We start from the raw sequence: 22,611 nt of genomic DNA on the forward strand, positions 1-22,611 counted from the left end.
GCCTATGACTTTCCAGCGTATATTGTCCTTATTCGTCTACTAATTGTATATCAGATAAATGAATATTAAAAAAAAACAGAAAATTATTTGAAATTGTTTTCAGTGAAATTCTTATGGTATATTTTGATTCATAATCAATTGCAAGCGCTAGGTTTTGGAAAAGTGAGCCGTTATCCATGATTTTCCGCGAAATTATTGCCAACGCTCGAAGTCTTCAGCAACGTTAACGATGTTTCTTTCCCGAGTGAGGTTCATACCAACCTGCCTTGACGGGATGCTGGTGGTGTTCGGAATACGTGAATGTTTACACGACCGATATCACCCAAAGAAATGCACCAAGTCTTCCTGAAGAACAAACATATGAATAAAATATAAGATTTAGTATAAGAACTGAGAAGAGAATGAAAAATCAACAACCAGACACACACACATCATATCATAAATATATCACTTATTGGAAATCCATTTAGAATTTTACAGTTAATATAACGCCTTGTGTCCCCTGATTTGATAACACACATTCATGTAGTAACCATCTACGGACAAGGGTTGATAAAAAAGTAAATAAAATAAAATGAAGAAAACAATAACCTGGTTTCGAACTCGGGGCGAAAAATTAGGAACCCACTATGCTAATCACTGAGCAATCATTTTGTCTGAGGATATCGCTCGCTAAAAGCCACGTAATGGACATCGAAAGTACCTCGAAAACTTTGACTGTCATTTTTCAGAAAGGGTCGAGTATCTATGGATAAGCCCAGACACGTGTTCGCGTATTTTGACTCCTCTTCCACCTACGGAAGTTCCTGGCAAATCGACTGGTGGCACTTGCCGTGTTCGCCTGGTCAGTCGGGATTGATGCGACTCACGCCGCGCCGCACACATCAAGTCCGCTAAACAGAGGAAAGGTTACTAAAGCCTTTGTCGGCGCTCGATTCAAACCGTCCCTCTCATCTTCTGTGATATGCTAGGATTATCACCCTCCCATGTAATACATGCTCTCTAGGATGAGAACGTTGGCAGCTCGTTGTCTTGTGGTTAGCATTGTTGACTCTCGATCACGGAGCCTCGCTTCCAGTTCCCGGCTTGGTCGCCGATTTGTGTGTGTGTGTGTGTGTGTGTGTGTGTGTATGTCTGTGCGTTATCCTCATCATAATTTCATCATCATCGTAGCGCAAGCCGCCGAAGTGGTGCCAAATAAGAGGACTTGCACCAGGTGGTCAAACTAGAGACTGACAATGAGAATCGATTTATCAAAACATGTATATCTCTTCAAAATGACAGCAATGTGTGACTTCAGTAATTATATTATCGAAATGTCGATTAATCGGTATTTAATAACTAAAGCTAAAAGCGATTATTTATTGTCTGTCTTTTCTTGACTCATAGGCGCTATAGTTCTCATCAGCAGACTTCTTCCCCATTCCAGCTATTACCACTCTTCGCAATCTGACAGTAAATATTTTGCAATGAGCTTAGTTAACTTCCATATTGAGTGCTAAAAATAACCAGAGTTGGGAATGAGTGTATCTATATTGCATATTCATGAAAGCTTGTTACTTCTGTGTTTCATATCTGCCATTGCAAATGAGAGATATGAGGTGCAAAATTGACACATTTAGTGACAGCACTGTATGATAATGGCGAAGACCGTTACTCATTGCTCCAAACTATGAGGCAGAATGTGCACTTCTCTTACACCCTGATTGCCTGGCTCAAGAAAAGATGGACGCACTGTAAAAGTATCGTACACTCGGCACAAATACCGCACACATTACTGCACTGGTATTTAATGGAAAATGGACTCTGTTGGCTGAAATGCTTAGTCGTCGTTTCACACCCACTTTGTCAGAAATTGCTCAAAAATATGTAACATGCCAAGCCTGTTCTGTTTTGTCCGAAACTGTTGCTTCCTTAGTAAGCTTGGTCGTGCTAGATAACAGAAGCAGACTGACAGCGGAACATACGAAATAAAGAGTTCTGTTAATGTCTGTCGGTGACGGTTATTGGTTTCATTAATTATTTTTTTTGTAAATAAGTGATTTTATAGCATGTTGTATGGCTTTTATTGGTTAATGTTGGATATAATAAAGTACACGTCAATTTTTAAATGTTTTTAATGAGAGTGAAATTTTTCTCTCTGCAGCGAAGTGTGCGCTGATATGAAACTGTGTGCCGGAGTGAGACTCGAACTCTGGCCATAAGTGCTCGACCATCTGAGCCACGCAGTTTTCATCCCTCCAGTGCACCTCTCCTACCTTCCAGGCTTCACAGCTTTCCTGCAGACCTTGCAGAACTAGCACACCTGGAAGAAACGATATTGCGGAGACATGGCTTAGCCACAGCCTGGGGGATGTTTCCAGAATGAAAATTTCACTCTGCAGCGGAGTGTACCCTGATATGAAACTTACTGGCAAATTAAAACTACGTACCGTACCGGAAATCGAACTTGGGAACTTTGCATTTCGCGGACAAGTGGTCTACTATCTGTGCTACCCAAGCACGACTCACGACTCGTCCTCACAGCTTTCATTCCCAGTACATCGTTTCCCCGAACGGTCTAAGGCGCTACTATCATGGACTGTGCGGCTGGTCCCGGAGGAGGTTCGAGTCCTCCCTCGTGCATGGGTGTATATATTTGTCCTTAGGATAATTTAAATGGCTCTGAGCACTATGGGACTCAACATCTTAGGTCATAAGTCCCCTAGAACTTAGAACTACTTAAACCTAACTAACCTAAGGACATCACACACACCCATGCCCGAGGCAGGATTCGAACCTGCGACCGTAGCAGTCCCGCGGTTCCGAACTGCAGCGCCAGAACCGCTAGACCACCGCGGCCGGCTAGGATAATTTAGGTTAAGTAGTGTGTAAGCTTAGGGACTGATGATCTTAGCAGTTAAGTCCCATAAGATTTCACACACATTTGAACCTCGTTTCCTGCCTTGGAAGGTAGGAGACGAGGTAACGGCGGAAATTAAGCTGTGAGGACGTGTCGTGAGTGGTGCTCAGATAGCTCAGATGGTACAGCACTCGACCGTAAAAGGCAAAGGTCCCGAGTTCCAGTCTCGGTCAGGCACTCAGTTTTATTTTTAATCATTTCTATAACTTCTATTAACTATTTTTGACTACTTGCTTCGGCAGTACATGTAGTAAAATAGGAACGATAGAGAGAAGATTAGTTGCCGGCACGGTAGCTCAGCGCCTTCGGTCAGAGGGTTAGCTCCTCTGTAATAAAAAACTGAGAGAACGAATCAACGACGAACCTGAACGGTTGTCATCGGACATACGCCCCGAACGAATTCAACGAACAATATAGAACAAAATGAGATAAAAAAAGATGGTAGAGCACTCGACCGTGAAAGGCAAAGGTCCCGAGTTCCAGTCTCGGTCCGGCACTCAGTTTAAATTTTTTAATCATTTCTGTAACTTCGATTAATTTTTTTAAACTCCTGTAAATACTGAAAATGTCGGCTGATACATCGAATTATCGATATTTTTGAATCGATTATATCGACGCCTTTTATAAACGTGGACAGAATATAAATTGATATTTTTAAAAGTTTGCCCATCTCTAGGCCGAACTCCCCAGAATGGAACTGCCGGTAAATACTGCAATAGGTTCAAATGGCTCTGAGCACTATGGGACTTAATTTCTGAAATCATCAGTCCCCTAGAATTTAGAACTACTTAAACCTGACTAACCTAAGGACATCACACACATCCATACCCGAGGCAGGATTCGAACCTGCGACCGTAGCGGTCACGCGGTTCCAGACTGAAGCGCCTAGAACCGCACGGCCACAACGGCCGGCACTGCAATAGGCGCATTTCATTGTAGGACGAGCACGGCTGGAGGCAGCTCACCTGTGGAGGCAGGCCGGCGACCACGGCGTACGCGATGCCCTGGGGAATGGCGGTGAGGCCGACGGTGATGCCGGCCACCGCGTCTTGCAGCAGGGTGGACAAGGTGTAGGTGGGCAGCCACTGCAGGATGGGCAGCCGCTTGCGGGCCGTTGCCACGCTGCACGCCTCCGAGGCGGACTTCTTCAGGTACCGCAGCACGGCCGAGCAGCTGATCGCGCGCTCTTCCGCTGCCGTAACGTCTGTGTCATGTTCTGGAAGGAGGAAACAAACGTCTTCCAGCATCTTCCCATACTCGCGGAATAAATAATAACACGAGCAACTAAATATGTGTACCCTCGCTGTCAGTGGCAACGAGGGAGTAATTTTGGTAAGTGGGAGACCCCATGTGCTCTGCAACTTCCGGATGATCTCGCTTCACTAACCCAGATACTCTTGATCCAGCGTTCTTTGTGTAGTACATCCCTGCCAGAAACAAGGCGCTCTTCTTATCTGTCTGGAGATAAGGAACAGACTTATCCCATCGACGATTTGCAGCCGTCGCTGTCATCGCAAGTTTACAAGCTTTGAGCAAACGCTGGAAGTTTACTAAGCAGATTCTCCATCTTGAAGTGTAATATTCTTGCTTATGTTGTGTGTGTTATTTACTGTCCTGATATGTAGAACCAGATGTAATACCTGGGTGTATTTTGTAACCGGCCAGGGTGGCCGAGCGGTTCTAGGCGCTACAGTCTGGAACCGCGCGACCGCTGCGGTCGCAGGTTCGAATCCTGCCTCGGGCATGGATGTGTGTGATGTCCTTAGGTTAGTTAGGTTTAAGTAGTTCTAAGTTCTAGGGGACTGATGACCTCAGAAGTTAAGTCCCATAGTGCTCAGAGCCATTTGAACCATTTGTATTTTGTATTCCCTGAATTGGTTTACAAAACATACTGTCATGCAAAGCCAACTGTAATATTCTTATACTATACTGTTAATAATAAGCAATGTAACAAACAGAAATACAGTTACCTATCCGGGCAGCAAAACCACTAAAACAAGTGTATTAACCGTGTGTGTTAACCTAAGGAATAAGCATCAGACTTTAACTCGTTTCTTCAAATACGTCTTTAGTTCAAAGGTATGGCAAATAACAGTAGTTAGACTACTATTCTGCATCGATAACAATATATGTGGTTGGTGGTACACTATTATTCGCCAGTCTAATTAGGCACACGTAATGAAGCTGAGTAGGACAGCAGAAGAGATTGCAACTCCCTACTTACATAACAGACTTCACTTCAGATTTAGATAAAAGATGGTTCAGCAATACAAGAAAAGTTTAGCCACTCGAAACAAAACTACAGTACCCAATTGCTTAAGCAAACAGACTGATTTAATGAAAGCAAAAGTAAATTTGGACAGGGGAGGTTTCTACATCGACATATTTGGTACTCAACATTTTATTGATTCACTATAAGCTGTTTAACCTTACTATTTATCACCATTAATCATCAACTTAGTATTTTCTTTCATTAATACGTAACGTGACAGCAGCAAACAATTTATCAAATGTGGTCTCTGAATCTGGCACAACTTTACGTAAACATTTTAACACAGAAAATAATAGCAATGTTAATTAAGAAATTCTCAGTTATTCTTTCCATCAATTATTTCACTGATTAATCACTGATTTGCCAACAATATATTAAAGATTTCACAGTCTTGGCTGAATACAGGTCACTCGGAACTTTCATTTACCAGGTTAGGATCCTGCTTGGTTTATGAGCGGGATAAATTACCAGGTGGACACAATTGTTAATTTGGATAATGGTTATTATTCTTAAAGCACATTTCAACTTCGTGGCACACACTATAATACATAGCTAAAATGTCGTACCCTGTAAGCTGTGATCAGCGACGGTGGCAATAACTGCATTAATATCAGAACGGCCAAGAGCAATTATCCATGTCGGACTTATTTCCTCTTCATAGCGATGATCCATCTTATAATCAATAACCCGTTTTTCTCCGCATACCAGGCCATGATAAACTGAAGTTTCCAACCGAGGCAAGATGCAACAATATGGCGCACTCCACACTGTACGTGCTGCCTCTAAGATCACTGGCCACCGACTGACTTTGTTCGCGCCCGCCAATGCGCTCCCACCTTTTACTACGCTTTCACAGCTTTCCGTTCCTGACGGAACTACTCCATCTTTTATATTACACATATCTCATACAGCCCTAAGTGAGTGCCAGTAACTATTACATACATAATTACATTATAGCACCTTTTTACATTTAATAATTATAACAAATATATATCTTTACAATATTTAAAAGTAAATAATACACCCTTTTTCTTAATATGTACATTCATTTTAATCTTATCAAAGAGTTTCAGTATCGATTTCGCTTTAAACAAGATGTCTCTACTTCTGCTTTAACAGTTTCAATAAAATATTTACAATTTTTTTTTGAAAATATGAACAATAATGTCACAGAAGTACAAAATGAGCATTTAAGACTATGACGTTAATATAGTGGTGTACACAACACATTACAGTCTACGACAGAGTTTTCTAAATCTGTGTCTCTTCCGCTTTATACGTCTGACGTCGTATATAATTTGTGACCTTCCATGAATTTTGTCTTCCTCCGCAGTTACTTTTACCCCTTTCACTGACCGTCTTCCCCTTTTTCCTCCACAAGGCTTTAACTACTACGTTATTTGTTTCCATCGCAGGATTGTTCGTACATTTATTTCTTCGTATAATTTATCTGATACCTCTACATTTCATTCTTCTTCTGTAGACTAAAACTTTAATATCTGCAATAATATTCCCCGATACGCGCCTTTCTCATTCAGGCAAGACTGTACTATTGGTTCACAACATTTCAGGAACACCCGAATGCGAAATATGTAGTTATATATATACTAAGATGGTATTTGTTCTTTCGGACGTGTCCGAAAGATCAGATACGATCTTAGTATATATATAGTTAAGGCACACCGGCCACTTGACCATCTTCTTCTCCTGTGCGAATGCACAAACAGTGCCCGAACTCTTACGTGAATCGGCAACGCGCCGCGAGTAATGAGTATAATGGGCGGGGGGCACTACGAATGTAGTGCGGGACAATACGTTGAGAATGCGGGTTTCGCGGGAGGCGTGCCAGAGATAAATCCCTGCAGTCGCACTATCCTCTGAGTCCTCGGTGGCTCAGATGGCAGCCAGCACGGTAGCTTAGCGTGTTCGAAAAAAAAAAAATGGATAGAGCGTCTGCCATGTAAGCAGGAGATCCCGGGTTCGAGTCCCGGTCGGCGCACACATTTTCATCTGTCCCCGTTGACGTATTTCAACGCCTGTAAGCAGCTAAGGGTGTTCATTTCATTGTAAATATGTAGTTAATTGCTTTATCGTGGATCATAACGAAGTTGTCGTGATAATCGAAGTTTAAACAGTTATGTTGAAACGGTAGGATAAAAGATATTTAGGCATTCTGGCACCCTGAAACTGTACCTGTATTAACCCTGACTACCTAAGATTACAGATGTATTTAGGTTACTCTTAGCTGTCGTTACGATGCTTTCACTACTCTACGCTATCAGTGAACATACTAGGTCTGTTTAACGAGTTACTTATATTTTCGACACCTTAGCATTGTTTTTGTTAGATGAGCCCCATCAGGGGGTTGGACAAAAATTTCGAAAGACAGCGAGAAACGCATGCCTGAACGTAAATGCAGATTGTGCTGTTGCATTTGACCACGAATGGCACCCGTGCAATGACCTCAAAATATTGCACGTGTCCGTCGAAGTCAGAACAGTACCCTGCGTAGCTGTGAGTGCATTGTGTCGGAGCTCAGTGCATTCAGACGCGGGGAACTTAACAATTGAAGAAAACGTCACAAGCCAAGATGGATAAAAAAGCATTTTATCGGATGGCTGGTTTCAAAAGAGCTATACTGTCACCATCGGTTATTACGCTTTAAAATATTTACAGCATGTTGTCCATCACAAAGCGTAAGGTCCGATGAGGACAGCATATCTCTTTTGAAGCTGGTCATCCAATAAAATGCTTTTTTAGCGATCATTGCTTGTAAAGTTGTCTTCAGTTATCATAGATTGTAGATCACCCTCAGACTGACCACGTCATAAGTATACAGGGTGGTCCATTGATAGTGACCAGGCCAAAGATCTCAAGAAATAAGCATCAAACGAAAAAACTACAAAGAACGAAACTCTTCTAGCTTGAAGGGGGAAACCAGATGGCGCTATGGTTAGCCCGCTAGATGGCGCTGCCATAGGTCAAACGGACATCAACTGCGTTTTTTTAAATAGGAACCCCCATTTTTTATTACATATTCGTGTAGCACGCACAGAAATATGAGTGTTTTTAATTGGACCACTTTTTTCGTTTTGGCGCTGTGATAGTCACAAACGTGTAAGTACGTGATATCACGTAAAATTCCGCCAGTGCGGACAGTATTTCCTTCGTGATACATTACCCGTGTTAAAATGGACGGTTTACCAATTGCGGAAAAGGTCGATATCGTGTTGATGTGTGGCTATTGCGATCAAAATGCCCAACGGGCGTGTGCTATGTATGCTGCTCGGTATCCTGGAAGACATCATGCAAGTATCCGGACCGTTCGCCGGATACTTATGTTATTTAAGGAAACAGGAAGTGTTCAGCCACATGTGAAACGTCATCCACGACATACGACAAATGATGATGCCCAATTAGGTGTTTTAGCTGCTGTCGCTGCTAGTCCGCACACCAGTAGCAGACAAATTGCGCGAGAATCGGGAATCTCAAAAACGTCGGTGTTGAGAATGCTACATCAACATCGATTGCACCCGTACCATATTTCTATGCACCAGAAATTGCATGGCGACGACTTTGAATGTCGTGTAAAGTTCTGCCACTGGGCTTAAGAGAAATTACGGGACGATGACAGATTTTTTGCACGCGTTCTACTTAGCGACGAAGCGTCATTCACCAACAGCGGTTACGTAAACCGGCATAATATGCACTATTGGGCAACGGAAAATCCACGATGGCTACGACAAGTGGAACATCAGCGACCTTGGCGGGTTAATGTATGGTGCGGCATTATGGGAGGAAGGATAATTGGCCCCCATTTTATCGATGGCAATGCAACTGGTGCAATGTAAGCTGATTTCCTACGCAATGTTCTACCGATGTTACTACAAGATGTTTCACTGCAGGGCAGAATGGCGATGTACTTCCAACATGATGGATGTCCGGCACATAGCTCGCGTGCGGTTGAAGCAGTATTGAATAGCATATTTCATGACAGGTGAATTGGTCGTCGACGCACCATACTATGGCCCGCACGATCACCGGACCTGACGTCCCCGGATTTCTTTCTGTGGGGAAAGTTGAAGGATATTTGCCATCGTGATCCACCGACAACTCCAGACATGTGTCAGCGCATTGTCAATGCATGTGCGAACATTACGGAAGGCGAACTACTCGCTGTTGACAGGAATGTCGTTACACATATTGCCAAATGCATTAAGGTTGACGGACATCATTTTGAGCATTTATTGCATTAATGTGGTATTTACAGGTAATCACGCTGTAACAGCATGCGTTCTCAGAAATGATAGCTTCACAAAGGTACATATATCACATTGGAACAACCGGAATAAAATGTTCAAACGTACCTACGTTCTGTATTTTAATTTAAAAAAACCTCCCTGTTACCAACTGTTCGTCTAAAATTGTGAGCCGTATGTTTGTAACTATTACAGCGCCATCTGCGACAAAGCGAAAAAAGTGGTCCATCTAAAACATTCATATTTCTTTACGTACTACACGAATATGTAATAAAAATGGGGGTTCCTATTTAAAAAACGCAGTTGATATCCGTTTGACCTATGGCAGCGCTGTCACAGCGTGATCTAGCGGGCCAACCATAGCGCCTTCTGATTTCCCCCTTTAAGGTGGACAAGTTCCGTTCTTTGTAGTTTTATCGTTTGATGCTTATTTCGTGAGATATTTGGCCCGGCCACGATCAATGGACCAACCTGTATAACGTCGGGAAGTTGCTGGAGCTTCCGTAACTAAGGTAGCCGCAGCGTTTGGTGTTTCGAAGTGCTATACCGCGTACAGGGAAATCAAAGAAACATCACCCGCTAAGTCACAACGCGGACGAAAGTGTATGTTGAGTGATCGTGATCGTCACTGAAAGGAACTGTGTCAAAAAGAAAAGGTGTATAGCTGCAAAAGTCGCTACAGAACTTGTGAAACCTGTCAGCACCCGAAGAGAATGGGAGTTTCAGAAGCAGGAACTGCAGGGCGAGCTGAAATTCCAAAACCCCTCATCAGTGACGCAGATGCCCTTAACAGCAAAATATGGTGCCGAAACCATAAAATATGGACTATGGAACAATGGAAGAAAGTTATTTGGTCGTATGAGTTCTGTTTCATACTGTTATGGCCCAGCTAACGTCCCAAGGGTGAAACATGGCGGGGATTCGGGGCAGTCCAGGAGCCCCATGGTTACTCTGCAAGGGTTATGTGACCATTTCGGCTGATCAGGTCCATCCATTAATTGTTTCCCAATCGTGCTGCTGTGCTCCAAAACGACGGGGCTCCTCTTCACACAACCCGCATCATCCAGGACTCGGTTTGTGAGCACGAGGATGAATTTTCGCATCTCTACTGGCACCACAGTCATCATAACTCAGTATTATTGAGCCTTTGTGGTCTACCTTGGACAGAAGGGTACGTGATCTCCATCCACCTTCATCATCGTTACTTGGACTTGCCACTATTGTGGAGGAAGAACGGCATACGGTTCCCTAGAAAACGAAACAGGACCTGTATTTATCCATTCCGAGACGACTCTGTTTTAAGTACCAACGGTTTTCCTACTACATATTATGTATGAAAATGTGTTTCCATATTTTTGTCCACCCCGTGTATAAGTGGAGCAGAGACAAATGGGGACTCATTTCAGGAACAATTGGGCAGCAAATGAGGAGTTCAGCTAATGTAAATGACTTCTGCAAAGGGCTGATTGTAATAAGCTGGCGCCTGGGAGCGAGAATCTCGGAAATGACGAAACTGGTCGGCTAATCGCATGCTACTTGTGGTGTCACCGCCAGACACCACACTTGCTAGGTGGTAGCCTTTAAATCGGCCGCGGTCCATTAGTATACGCCGGACCCGCGTGTCGCCACTGTCAGTGATTGCAGACCGAGCGCCACCACATGGCAGGTCTAGAGACACTTACTAGCACTCGCCCCAGTTGTACAGCCGACTTTGCTAGCGATGCAACCCTGACAAATACGCTCTCATTTGCCGAGGCGATAGGTAGCATAGCCTTCAGCTACGTCATTTGCTACGACCTAGCAAGGCGCCATAGCATTTGATATTTATCTTGAAGCATGTACAGTCAAGAGAGATGTTCTCCTATTGTGGATTAAAGTTAAGTATTCCAAGAACTACGTTCTTTTCTTTATAGGATAATTACTTTACCTTGTTCCAGACCTCACGCCAATCTGCGTGAGCTTAACAGCGTGCATTTCGGCCTCCTCTAGCAACACGGTGTTGGCTCTTCTGCCAACACTTCACTACTAACTTCTGTAGACAGTGTATCCACGAGCAGCGACAAGGTGGGCGTCTGCGCCTAATCACAGAACTTAGAGGCAGCAGGATTACCCGATCTCTGCAGTAGGATAAGCGGCAGTATGAGGCAGATCCAGCGGTACAGAACAATGCTGCTGCAGGCACAAATTTTTCGGAGCACATTGTTGAAGAGGGGGTTCCGCATCAGACGACCCCTATGTGTTCCTAGTTGATACAGAGACGCGATCAATTCCGGTTGCAGTAGCTACGGGATCATCGAGATTAGACCGTGTATCAATGGAAACGTGTCATCTGTTCGAACAATTCACGCTCTTTGTAACATCAAATTGATGGTCGTGTGTAGATACGATTCCATCCAGGCGCGCTGCTGCTTGAAGCACGCAGCGCGCAACGGACGTCACAAATTCACAGTGACACTCTTCTGTTTTGGAAAGGGAGCCACGAAAATGTGTAGCGCATGACTTTAGTACCTGATACCTGGAGTTTATTGGGTAAGAAAAGGTAAATTTCAGTATAAAACCCGTAACTCCCTGTCTGAATAATATGCAGGTCAGTTTACTGTTTTAGAAACATACACTCCTGGAAATTGAAATAAGAACACCGTGAATTCATTGTCCCAGGAAGGGGAAACTTTATTGACACATTCCTGGGGTCAGATACATCACATGATCACACTGACAGAACCACAGGCACATAGACACAGGCAACAGAGCATGCACAATGTCGGCACTAGTACAGTGTATATCCACCTTTCGCAGCAATGCAGGCTGCTATTCTCCCATGGAGACGATCGTAGAGATGCTGGATGTAGTCCTGTGGAACGGCTTGCCATGCCATTTCCACCTGGCGCCTCAGTTGGACCAGCGTTCGTGCTGGACGTGCAGACCGCGTGAGACGACGCTTCATCCAGTCCCAAACATGCTCAATGGGGGACAGATCCGGAGATCTTGCTGGCCAGGGTAGTTGACTTACACCTTCTAAAGCACGTTGGGTGGCACGGGATACATGCGGACGTGCATTGTCCTGTTGGAACAGCAAGTTCCCTTGCCGGTCTAGGAATGGTAGAACGATGGGTTCGATGACGGTTTGGATGTACCGTGCACTATTCAGTGTCCCCTCGACGATCACCAGTGGTGTACGGCCAGTGTAGGAGATCGCTCCCCACACCATGATGCCGGGTGTTGGCCCTGTGTGCCTCGGTCGTATGCAGTCCTGATTGGGGCGTTCACCTGCACGGCGCCAAACACGCATACGACCATCATTGGCACCAAGGCAGAAGCGACTCTCATCGCTGAAGACGACACGTCTCCATTCGTCCCTCCATTCACGCCTGTCGCGACACCACTGGAGGCGGGCTGCACGATGTTGGGGCGTGAGCGGAAGACGGCCTAACGGTGCGCGGGACCGTAGCCCAGCTTCATGGAGACGGTTGCGAATGGTCCTCGCCGATACCCCAGGAGCAACAGTGTCTATAATTTGCTGGGAAGTAGCGGTGCGGTCCCCTACGGCACTGCGTAGGATCCTACGGTCTTGGCGCGCATCCGTGCGTCGCTGCGGTCCGGTCCCAGGTCGACGGGCACGTGCACCTTCCGCCGACCACTGGCGACAACATCGATGTACTGTGGAGACCTCACGCCCCACGTGTTGAGCAATTCGGCGGTACGTCCACCCGGCCTCCCGCATGCCCACTATACGCCCTCGCTCAAAGTCCGTCAACTGCACATACGGTTCACGTCCACGCTGTCGCGGCATGCTACCAGTGTTAAAGACTGCGATGAAGCTCCGTATGCTACGGCAAACTGGCTGACACTGACGGCGGCGGTGCACAAATGCTGCGCAGCTAGCGCCATTCGACGGCCAACACCGCGGTTCCTGGTGTGTCCACTGTGCCGTGCGTGTGATCATTGCTTGTACAGCCCTCTCGCAGTGTCCGGAGCAAGTATGGTGGGTCTGACACACCGGTGTCAATGTGTTCTTTTTTCCATTTCCAGGAGTGTAGTATATGTTTTGAAGGACAGCTGAGTGACAACCGACCATGCAGTTTTATTCTTCGCGCTTGAAACTAATGATAACGAATCTACTGAAAACACTAGCGAACAGTGCTGCGAGATCGATAGCACGCGCTCGGCGAGTTGAGCACTTTCTTTGCCAGTTCGAGGGTTTTTGGTGGTAGCAACGAAGGAGTGGAGCGAGCGTCAACGAGGTGCTCGAAGCTAACAGGTGTTGTTAGTGGTGTCCGGTGAAGCGATCGTGCAATTGGCAAGGAGCAATTGGCCAGTATTTTTGGAGCTAGGATTTTCTAGTGCGAGCATCGTGAGCCGGCGTTTACCGTACAGGACGGTGCGGTTGCTGAAATGACGTTCTTGGCAAGGCTGCACCTGAACTAAAAGAGTTATTCGGAAAGTAAGGAACGATCTGTCGCGAAATGGAAAATACAGTGAAAATCTCATGAAGCTTTGCACAGATGCATTGGGCACTGTGTCTAGTACAGTATAAAAATCTTTGATTCTTGGTTACTCCCGTATTTATACCCGCTTTAACTATGATGCCTTTTAGAGCTGGGACAAAAGCTTCAGTTTTGTTTTCCTTTACACTGTTTGAGAGTGTTTGCCGCACTTGTTGCAGCGGTCATCGTACTCTCGCTTGCATTGTTGTCGCCGGGCGCTGGTGCTCGAGGTCTATACCTGGGGCCGGTTGTGCCGCCAGTGGGTTTGTGCCCTGACCTGACATCGGGCTGCTCAGTCGTAATTAATTAATATTTAATGTGTTTGACCTTTCGTAATCCATTTAAAAATGTGAAGCATGACTGAATTGTTTAAAATCTGGTATTTGGAGTTTAATAATTTTTCTTAAAGCTGATCTTTACTTTTTTCCCACTTTTTAAACAGAAAAAATACATTGATGGTTGTTTCTTGTTACTGTTTTGGAAAATAATTTCTTGTCGGTTAATAAATTTTGGAGGAGATACTTAACGACAAATGGTGTTCCCCAGCCCTACCTCCAGGACCTGACTGTCTGTGTTTTCTACCTAGGTACACGCCCATGATGCATGTGACACCTTGCAACGTGTTTGAATGTGAGTAAATAAGGAGGAATGGACGAGAAGTAGACTGTGAGCTGCACAATGATGCGATTGGCTCTGGTGATAATACTCGGAAACTGTGCTGCTGTTTTGCCCCAGGTCGTGTGTTCTCCCAGATGGCCCTTCACCACAAGTGAGTAGTGCCACTTCCCTGTTTTAAATCGTTAAAGGGCATGATCAGCGGAATCAGGAATTCCTGAAGCTGCGTTAAATGGCCGTCGCGTATCTGAAGAGAGCAGCTGGGAAAACATAATTGGCTCATGGGCCTGTTGTAAATGAAACGCGCTGACTCTAAGATAACGATCTCCGATGCAGCGATATCGCAGCGGCGTTTTCAGGGGCCATTTGAGTTTTCTTGCCATGCCCTGGCATGGTCGAGTCGAGTAGAGAGCAATCCACGTGCTCCTGAGGTCTGTTAGGGCTTCTTTCCTGCGCTTAGTCTTTGGGAGCGGCTTCCGCCGTTACTGCTGAGTAGTGTGTTTTCCATGGATATAGCCTGGTTAACTTTTATTACTCCTTCTAATAAGGTAATGTACTCTAGAGTAGTATTTCACCTTGGTACTGATACTAAGATCTAAGATTTGAGATGGTAGGTCAACTGCAAAAGCTATTCACATATTCACTCAGTATAAAAACATTAAATGTCCCGTGGTGCAAGTCGCTATTTTCTGAAACATAATAAGTCGTGTAAACCGTAACTTCTTTTCTTAGAAGATATGACCTTTTATAGTATCAAATTAAGTAAGAAGCTGCTCTAGCCACGAACCTTAGGTAGAGAACTTTTTAAAGAGGTAGATCTTTATTTGCCACTTTATTGTACACTTATTCGGTCTTGAAATTTCCTTTAAATAATACGCCACAGCTCAGAAGAAGATTGATGTCCATAATCGGTACTCTTGAAATATCATGCGCTACATAATACGATCCAAAACGCTTCGCATAAAAACGGGATTTTTCGGGCCCCATACCTCGGGTTCTGCTTGCGATAGAAAGGTAGGGTTATGTGTTTTGAATAGCCTACGGGTTGACGACAATTTATATACCATGCAGGAGGATTATCTTGCTATAACTATCCTACAGCACCGGGTCAAAGTCTGAATATTGCACAATTCCTGCAGCTTAGGCAAAAGAATCAAATCGGTTGGTCCTTTTTGCATTAGTTGTGGTCTACAGTGCGCCGTAAGAGGCTTATGGAGGCAGAATTTAGTTCATGGGCGCCTCTGCAATAATCCGAAAAACATGGTTTCTGAGTTGCAAAACCGAGCCGTGGATTCAAAGACGGCGATGCACAGTATATTGTTGAATTTTTCACAGTATCCCGATTTCGAACAACCTTGAAATTTTCTTTATATATTTAACCATTTTCGAGGTACAGAGATTCAAAGTAACACTGTTTAAACAGGTAAAATCCGGTGTGAGGCGGAAAGTAGTTAATGAAGTGACGTAGCACGAAATACTATAAAGAGTCTCCTTTATCATCAGAAGCTTTCTGGGAACCCCACATTGTAGTAATACTGAAGAACATGCAAAATTTTGTGTACCTAAAAAAAAAAAAAACAATCTGAGGTGTAAAATTAGTTTTATGTTATTTCAGTTTCACATAAGTAAACTATCAAACGTGTACTGACATATAAAGCTCTTTTCTTATGAGTGACATGTCCTACTGTAGCAGGGGAAAGAAGGGAAGTGGCGGAAAAATGCTCCTATCGGAACGCGAAAAAGGCGAATACGTTTTTGTTTGAAAAGGTTCTATCTCAAACGTGGGTACCGGCTGCCTCATTACACTTTCCTCAGCACCTTTTAAAAATTTTCCCAAAAATTTGGATTGTGAACATATTCGCGCTTTTTTATGCTGAGAGAGAAGGATACAGTGACAGTGGAAAAGAGACGGTGATGTACTAAATACTGGAAGATAGTAGACAGTGCTTGTGGTATAGAAAGAGAGAAGGAGACAATGGCACTGTGAGAGAAAGAGAGGGACACATTTGCGTGGAACATAGCTGACAGTGACGCTATAGTGCTAGGAAAAGAGTGAAGGAGAGAGTGGCAGTGGGAGAAGAATAAAGAAAAGGAAGAAGTGGAAGTGGGCGGGGTCAGATACAGTGAGAGACAGAATCTGTGACTATGACAACGACGAAGAGAGAGATAGTGACAGTGAGAAGAGACAGCAGCAGTGGGAAGAAATGTATGAGATAGTAGCAGTACGGGAGAGGAAGAGGAAGACAGTGATGGTGAGAGGAGACAGTAGTAGTGGGACAGAACGAAGGAGACTGTGGTTATGAGACATGGGCCATTGAGAGAGAGACACAAGGAGATACTGACAATGACTTGGGCCGAATGAGTGAGTGAGAATAGGCAGATGGGAGTGGACGAGTATAAAAGAGGGACTTTTAGCGATGGACTAGTGGGTGTGAGCGAGTTACGGTTAGAGAGCTTGTAGGAGTGAGAGGTGAGTTGCGTGTTAGTAAGAGTGCGGGTATGATCGCAGGTCAAAATGTTAGTGAAAACTTTTAAAGGAGCTGAGGAACATAGAATGAGGGAGCTGGTACCCCACTTCTCAGTAGCCGGCCGCGGTGGTCTCGCGGTTCTAGGCGCGCAGTCCGGAACCGCGCGACTGCTACGGTCGCAGGTTCGAATCCTGCCTCGGGCATGGATGTGTGTGATGTCCTTAGGTTAGTTAGGTTTAAGTAGTTCTAAGTTCTAGGGGACTGATGACCACAGCTGTTAAGTCCCATAGTGCTCAGAGCCATTTGAACCATTTGACAAAAGTCACCCTTTTAAAACAAGAGCATATTCGACTTGTTTGTGCTCTGATAGGAGCATTTGTCCTTTGGTAATTAAAAGAAGAAAAAATGGCCAATTCCGTTCTTAAAATAATTGATAACTTAATTCATGATCTGAAATACTTGATACATAGAAAATCTAAATTTGAAATAAACGTAAAAAGTCTATTCTACCAATTCCTTCCATTACTCATAAGAACCCTTTTAGAAACTTGCGGCTTATATGGAGCCAAGTAAATGAATGCATAACTATTTCCATCTGTTATTGAATACGAAGTGTGTGTGAAGTCCTAAGGGACCAAACTGCTGACGTCGTCGGTCCCTAGTGTTACGCACTACTGAGACTAATTTAAACTAACGTATGCTAAGAACAACACAGATAGACATGCTCGAGGGAGGACTCGAACCTCCTTCGGAAAGGGCCGCGCAATTCGTGACACGGGGCCTCTAACCGCGTGGCCACTCCGCGCGGCTCTGTTATTGAACTAAATATTTTTGCTATCATATATGAGCAATAAATTTTCAGAGAGCAGTAGTACTTATACTGCTTACTTTAAAAACTGCTGCATCAAGAAGGATATCAAATAACAAAAACGTGCTGGGTAGATTACATCATTAAATTTGATGGCGATCTGAGATGAAACACGATGCGAACTTTAGTACAAAGAACTCTCACCTCACTGGACACTGCCAGCCGCTATGGCAGAGTGGTTCTAGGCGCTTCAGTCCAGAATCGCGCTGCTGCTACGGTCGCAGGTTCGAATCCTGCCTCGGGCATGGATGTGTGTGATGTCCTTAAGTTAGTTCGGTTTAAGAAGTTCTAAGTCTAGGGGACTGATTACCTCAGATGTTAAGTCCTATAGTTCTCAGAGCCATTTGAACCATTTTTAAGTCCCATAGTACTTAGAGCCATTTGAACCATCACTGGACACTGAGGTAACTGAGCAAGGATGAAAGATGCAGACACTCCATTCCATGTAGTCATCATGGCTGGTGAGAGATGGCGCACCAGTCTCTAGGCAGCCAATGACCAGTTGTTTTCAGCGGGTGAGAGAAATAGAGAACGTGCCAGGTAGGTCAGAGCGGCATCAGCAACCTGAGATCTTGAGCTATCTTCTACATCTACATCATAGTCCGCAAGCAGCTTAACGATATGTGACAGAGGGTACTAATTGATCCCTCCTTCCCTGTTCCACTACCGAGCGAAGAGTGGGAAGAATTGTTGTCGGTAAACCTTTGTATTGGCTCTAATTTCTCGAATTTCTTCCTCTTCGTCATTACGTGAGTTGTATGTGGAAGTAAGTCATATATTCTCCTACTCTCCCCGGAAAGTATTTTTTCGAAATTTTGATAGTAAATCTCCCCATGATGCACAATGCCCCCCTTGTGACGTCTGCCACTGAAGTTTGTTGAGTATCTCTTTAAAGCTCTCACGCGGTCTAAAGAAACTTGTGACGAAACGCTCGTCTCTTCTTTGGATCTTCTCTGTCTCTCCTGTCAGTCCTACCTGGTAAGGATCCCAGATTGATGAAAAGGTACTCAAGAATCGGTCGAACAAGCGCCTGCTAAGCCACTACCTTCGCGAATGAATTATATTTGCGTTATATTCTTCGTATGAAGTTCAGTGTGGAGCCTCCTTTTCGTACTATTTTTTTTATGTCGTCATTCCACTGATTTCGATCTGGATAGTTACTCCTAGATATTTTACGGTACATATTATTTCCAGCAGTTTTTCATCAATAGTGAAGTTGTGCAGTGGTGGCTATCTTTTCCTGTGTAAGGGCAGTACGTTACTTTTATTTTCGTTCAGTGTCAACTGCACCATTGATGAGTCCTCTGCAGGTCATTCTGCATTTCGATACGGTCTTGTGGCATTGCTACTTTGTTATTAACCACTGCATCATCTGCGAACAGTCTTAAATTAGCATCCAACACTTTCTACTAGATCATTTATGTACCTTGTAAACATTAACGGTCCTAGCACACTTCCTAGGTGTACTTCGACAATTATCTTTACACCTGTCAATGTTGTTCCGTTAAGAGCGACGTGTCAAGTTCTGTCTGCAAGGAAGTATTGCATCCAGTCGCAGATATGGTCCGATGCACGGCAAGCTTGAATTTTTTGTTGTTGTCACTAAACGGCAGTGCGGGACGGTGTCAAATGCCTTCCTGAAGTCAAGGAACACTGCATGCTCCTAAGCGCCGTTGTCAACAGGCATCGTCACGCAGATCTATGAAACAGAGCACAGCTGCCAACCATAACAGATCAAGAATGTAACGGTTGCTGATCAAATTATCGACTACGAGAACCAGATGTGATTGTGAGGTGCACCCAGTGGCAATCCATTCTTTCACCGTTGATGCTGAGGCCTTACGAGGATGACCAAAACTGTCTGGGTACGTTCGTCGTCCCAGGAGCCTTCACATAAGCATACGTTCATAGTGATGCTGTATGCACAACTGGAACTTCTCTGAGAAGACAGTGTGGTGGCACACCTGTGCCCAGCGCTTTGTAGGGCGCACCTCTCTCTGCTGCAAGGGAAGGTGCGACAATCGTTGCTGTGGCGACAGTCCGTGAAACTTTAGACGTCACTGCACTGTCCTTGTGTATGCTTGTCTCACTGTAAACCAGGGCTGGACAAACGTGCTAATGCGGGAGCGGGAGCCCGTGTGCGCCGGCTGTGGTGGCCGAACGGTTCTAGGCGCTTCAGTCTGGAACCGCGCGACCGCTACGGTCGCAGGTTCGAATCCTGCATAGGCCATGGATGTGTGTGACGTACTTGGCTTAGTTAAGTTTAAATAGTTGTAAATTCTAGGGGACTGATGACCTCAAATGTTAAGTCCCATAGTGCTCAGAGCCATTTGAACCATTTTCAGCCCGTGTGCGCCCACACTGCTTGCTCGCGGGCGCTATCAGCCCTCCACCAGCAGTTCCCCCTCCACAACTGTGCTAACATGACTCGTTCGTTACGGGCGAGTGTGCAGTAAGACGTACCTGCTCCGAACTTAACACTTCTCAGTAAGATTAAGTTAATAGATTTTTAATAAAAAAGCATTTGTCCTTTGCTGATTACTTTCGGTTATTGTACTTGGGACTGGGAAATTAAGTTTATGAGACTGATAGTTAATAATTCTCATTATTTACTTTATCTCTGAACCCCCCCTCCCCCGACCCCCGGTTCTCCAGTGAACAGAAAGACACAGTTTAAAAGTATGCGACGAATCGTACTGCTTGTACCTGATGCCAATCTATGCAGTGTATTACTTTGCGGCTCTGCTGTGCTCAATAAGCCATTACGAAATGAAAAGGTTATTCTTTATTCGGTTCTTTGCCGCTGTATTGTGTCTCATTCGCCGAGCGGTTCTGGGCTACAAAAAGTGGGCGTTTACGTTCTATCCAATGACATATGCGGTTGGATAGAAAGTTTTCTAGCAGACAGCGAGCAGTATGTCGCCCTGAACGGGGTAGCTTCAACAGAAACAAGAGTAACTTCAGGTGTGCCGCAGGGCAGCGTAGTAGGTCCTCTGCTTTTTACGATTTACATAAACAATGTGGTTGATGATATTGACAGCGGCCTTAGGCTGTTTGCCGATGATGCTGTAGTCTATAGGAAAGCAGTATTACACGACAGTTGTGAACAAATCAATGAGGATTTGCAGAAAATAGATGCGTGGTGTAATGATGGCAGTTATCTCTCAATATTAGTAAGTGTAACGTACTGCGTATAACAAGGCGAAAATCCCCATTAATGTATGAGTACAAAACAAATGATCAGTCTTTGGAAGCGGTAACGTCCGTCAAGTATCTGGGTGAGACTATTCGAAATGATCTCAAATGGAATGATCAGATTACACAAGTAACCGGTAAGGCGAACTCTAGATTGCGGTTTATTGGTATAATCCTGAAGCGATGCAGACCTTCAACAAAGGAAATAGCTTACAATACGTTAGTTCGTCCAGTATTATAGTATTGTTTGTCTGTATGGGACCCTTACCAGTTGGGTCTGAGTCAAGAGATTGAGAAGGTCCAAAGAAGAGTGGCCAGATTCGTGACTGGTACATTTAGCCATCGCGAGAGCGTTACAAATCTCATAGAAAGTTTGAAGTGGAACACACTTGCAGATAGACGACGCGCTAAACAGAAAGGGCTGCTCACTAAATTCCGAAATCCAATCTTCACTGAGGATGTAAAGCATATGTTATTACCACCAACTTTCAAATCGCGAAATGATCACCATTCAAAGATATGGGAAATAAGAGCTCGTACTGTGGCGTTCAGACAGTCGTTTTTCCTTCGCGCGAACAAGGGGGGGGGGGGGGGGGGGGAATATGACTTTGGCGCGAATTGTGCCCTCCGCCACACACCGCTTGGTGCGTAGAAGAGTATATATGCAGATGTAGATGTGGATGTAGATGTAGGCGCTTCAGTCCGGAACCACGCTGCTGCTACGGTCGCAGGTTCGAATCCTGCCTCGGGCATGGATGTGTGTGACGTCCTTAGGTTAGTTAGGATTAAGTAGTTCTAAGTTCTAGGGGACTGATGACCTCAGATGTTAACTCCCATAGTGCTTAGAACACTTTGTGCCTCAGTCGAACTACAGACGGTCAGTGACTTTCCTATCGTCTGCAGGTACCGTCTGAACGTGTACCTGCCTTTAGTTTTTTTTCGAACTAAGGGAGAACGGCACATTCGAGTTCAGAGGAAAGTGGAACATGAACTGGGCGCACAGAAAAGATATACTACAAACAGAATTTCACTCACTGAAAAACTTTGGAAAACATCACTACTATTTTAGAAGCTAATAACCGACGTGCAAAGTGTTATGGACAAGCTGGTGCATAAAAACCTGTACATTAGCGTAAATTCATCTGATTTGCTTCACAACAGAATTATTATAAGCTAACCGTTCTTGATTTTTCATTCGATGTCGCATTTATGTAACACAAGGGAGGCTAACGTCCTCAAATATGAACACATGTTGTATTTGCATCGTCCTACTATAATACGAGGGTGAGTCAGATGAAAACCTTAGATTTGTAATAACAAATCGAAATTTCGCGCCGTTATCCTGTAATTTGGTAAGCGTGCTACAAACAACGTGCAGAATGGCCTGTAGGTGGCAGCATAGTGCAGATTCACACATACCGTCGCAGTATCAGTATAAAGATGGCTGCCCCACTTGCGACTTGCACCAGGAAACAACAGCTTTCTGTTATTCGGTTTTTGCGTAGTGAAGGTGTGAAACCCACTGAAATTCATCGACGAATGAAGGTT

The 22,611-nt window shown here is 44.5% G+C and overlaps 1 protein-coding gene across 1 annotated transcript in view; it reads right to left on the reverse strand.

Moving 5' to 3' along the window:
• LOC126455942 (sodium-independent sulfate anion transporter-like) overlaps window positions 1-22,611 on the reverse strand; it is a 173,586-nt gene that overhangs the window by 82,844 nt on the left and 68,131 nt on the right. The window contains exon 2 of the mRNA XM_050091700.1: window positions 3,868-4,118. Within this exon, the coding sequence (XP_049947657.1) occupies window positions 3,868-4,118 (251 nt within the window). The remainder of the gene's footprint in view (window positions 1-3,867; window positions 4,119-22,611) is intronic.

Source organism: Schistocerca serialis, chromosome 2 (assembly GCF_023864345.2).
Source record: "Schistocerca serialis cubense isolate TAMUIC-IGC-003099 chromosome 2, iqSchSeri2.2, whole genome shotgun sequence".
Taxonomy (NCBI): domain Eukaryota; kingdom Metazoa; phylum Arthropoda; class Insecta; order Orthoptera; family Acrididae; genus Schistocerca; species Schistocerca serialis.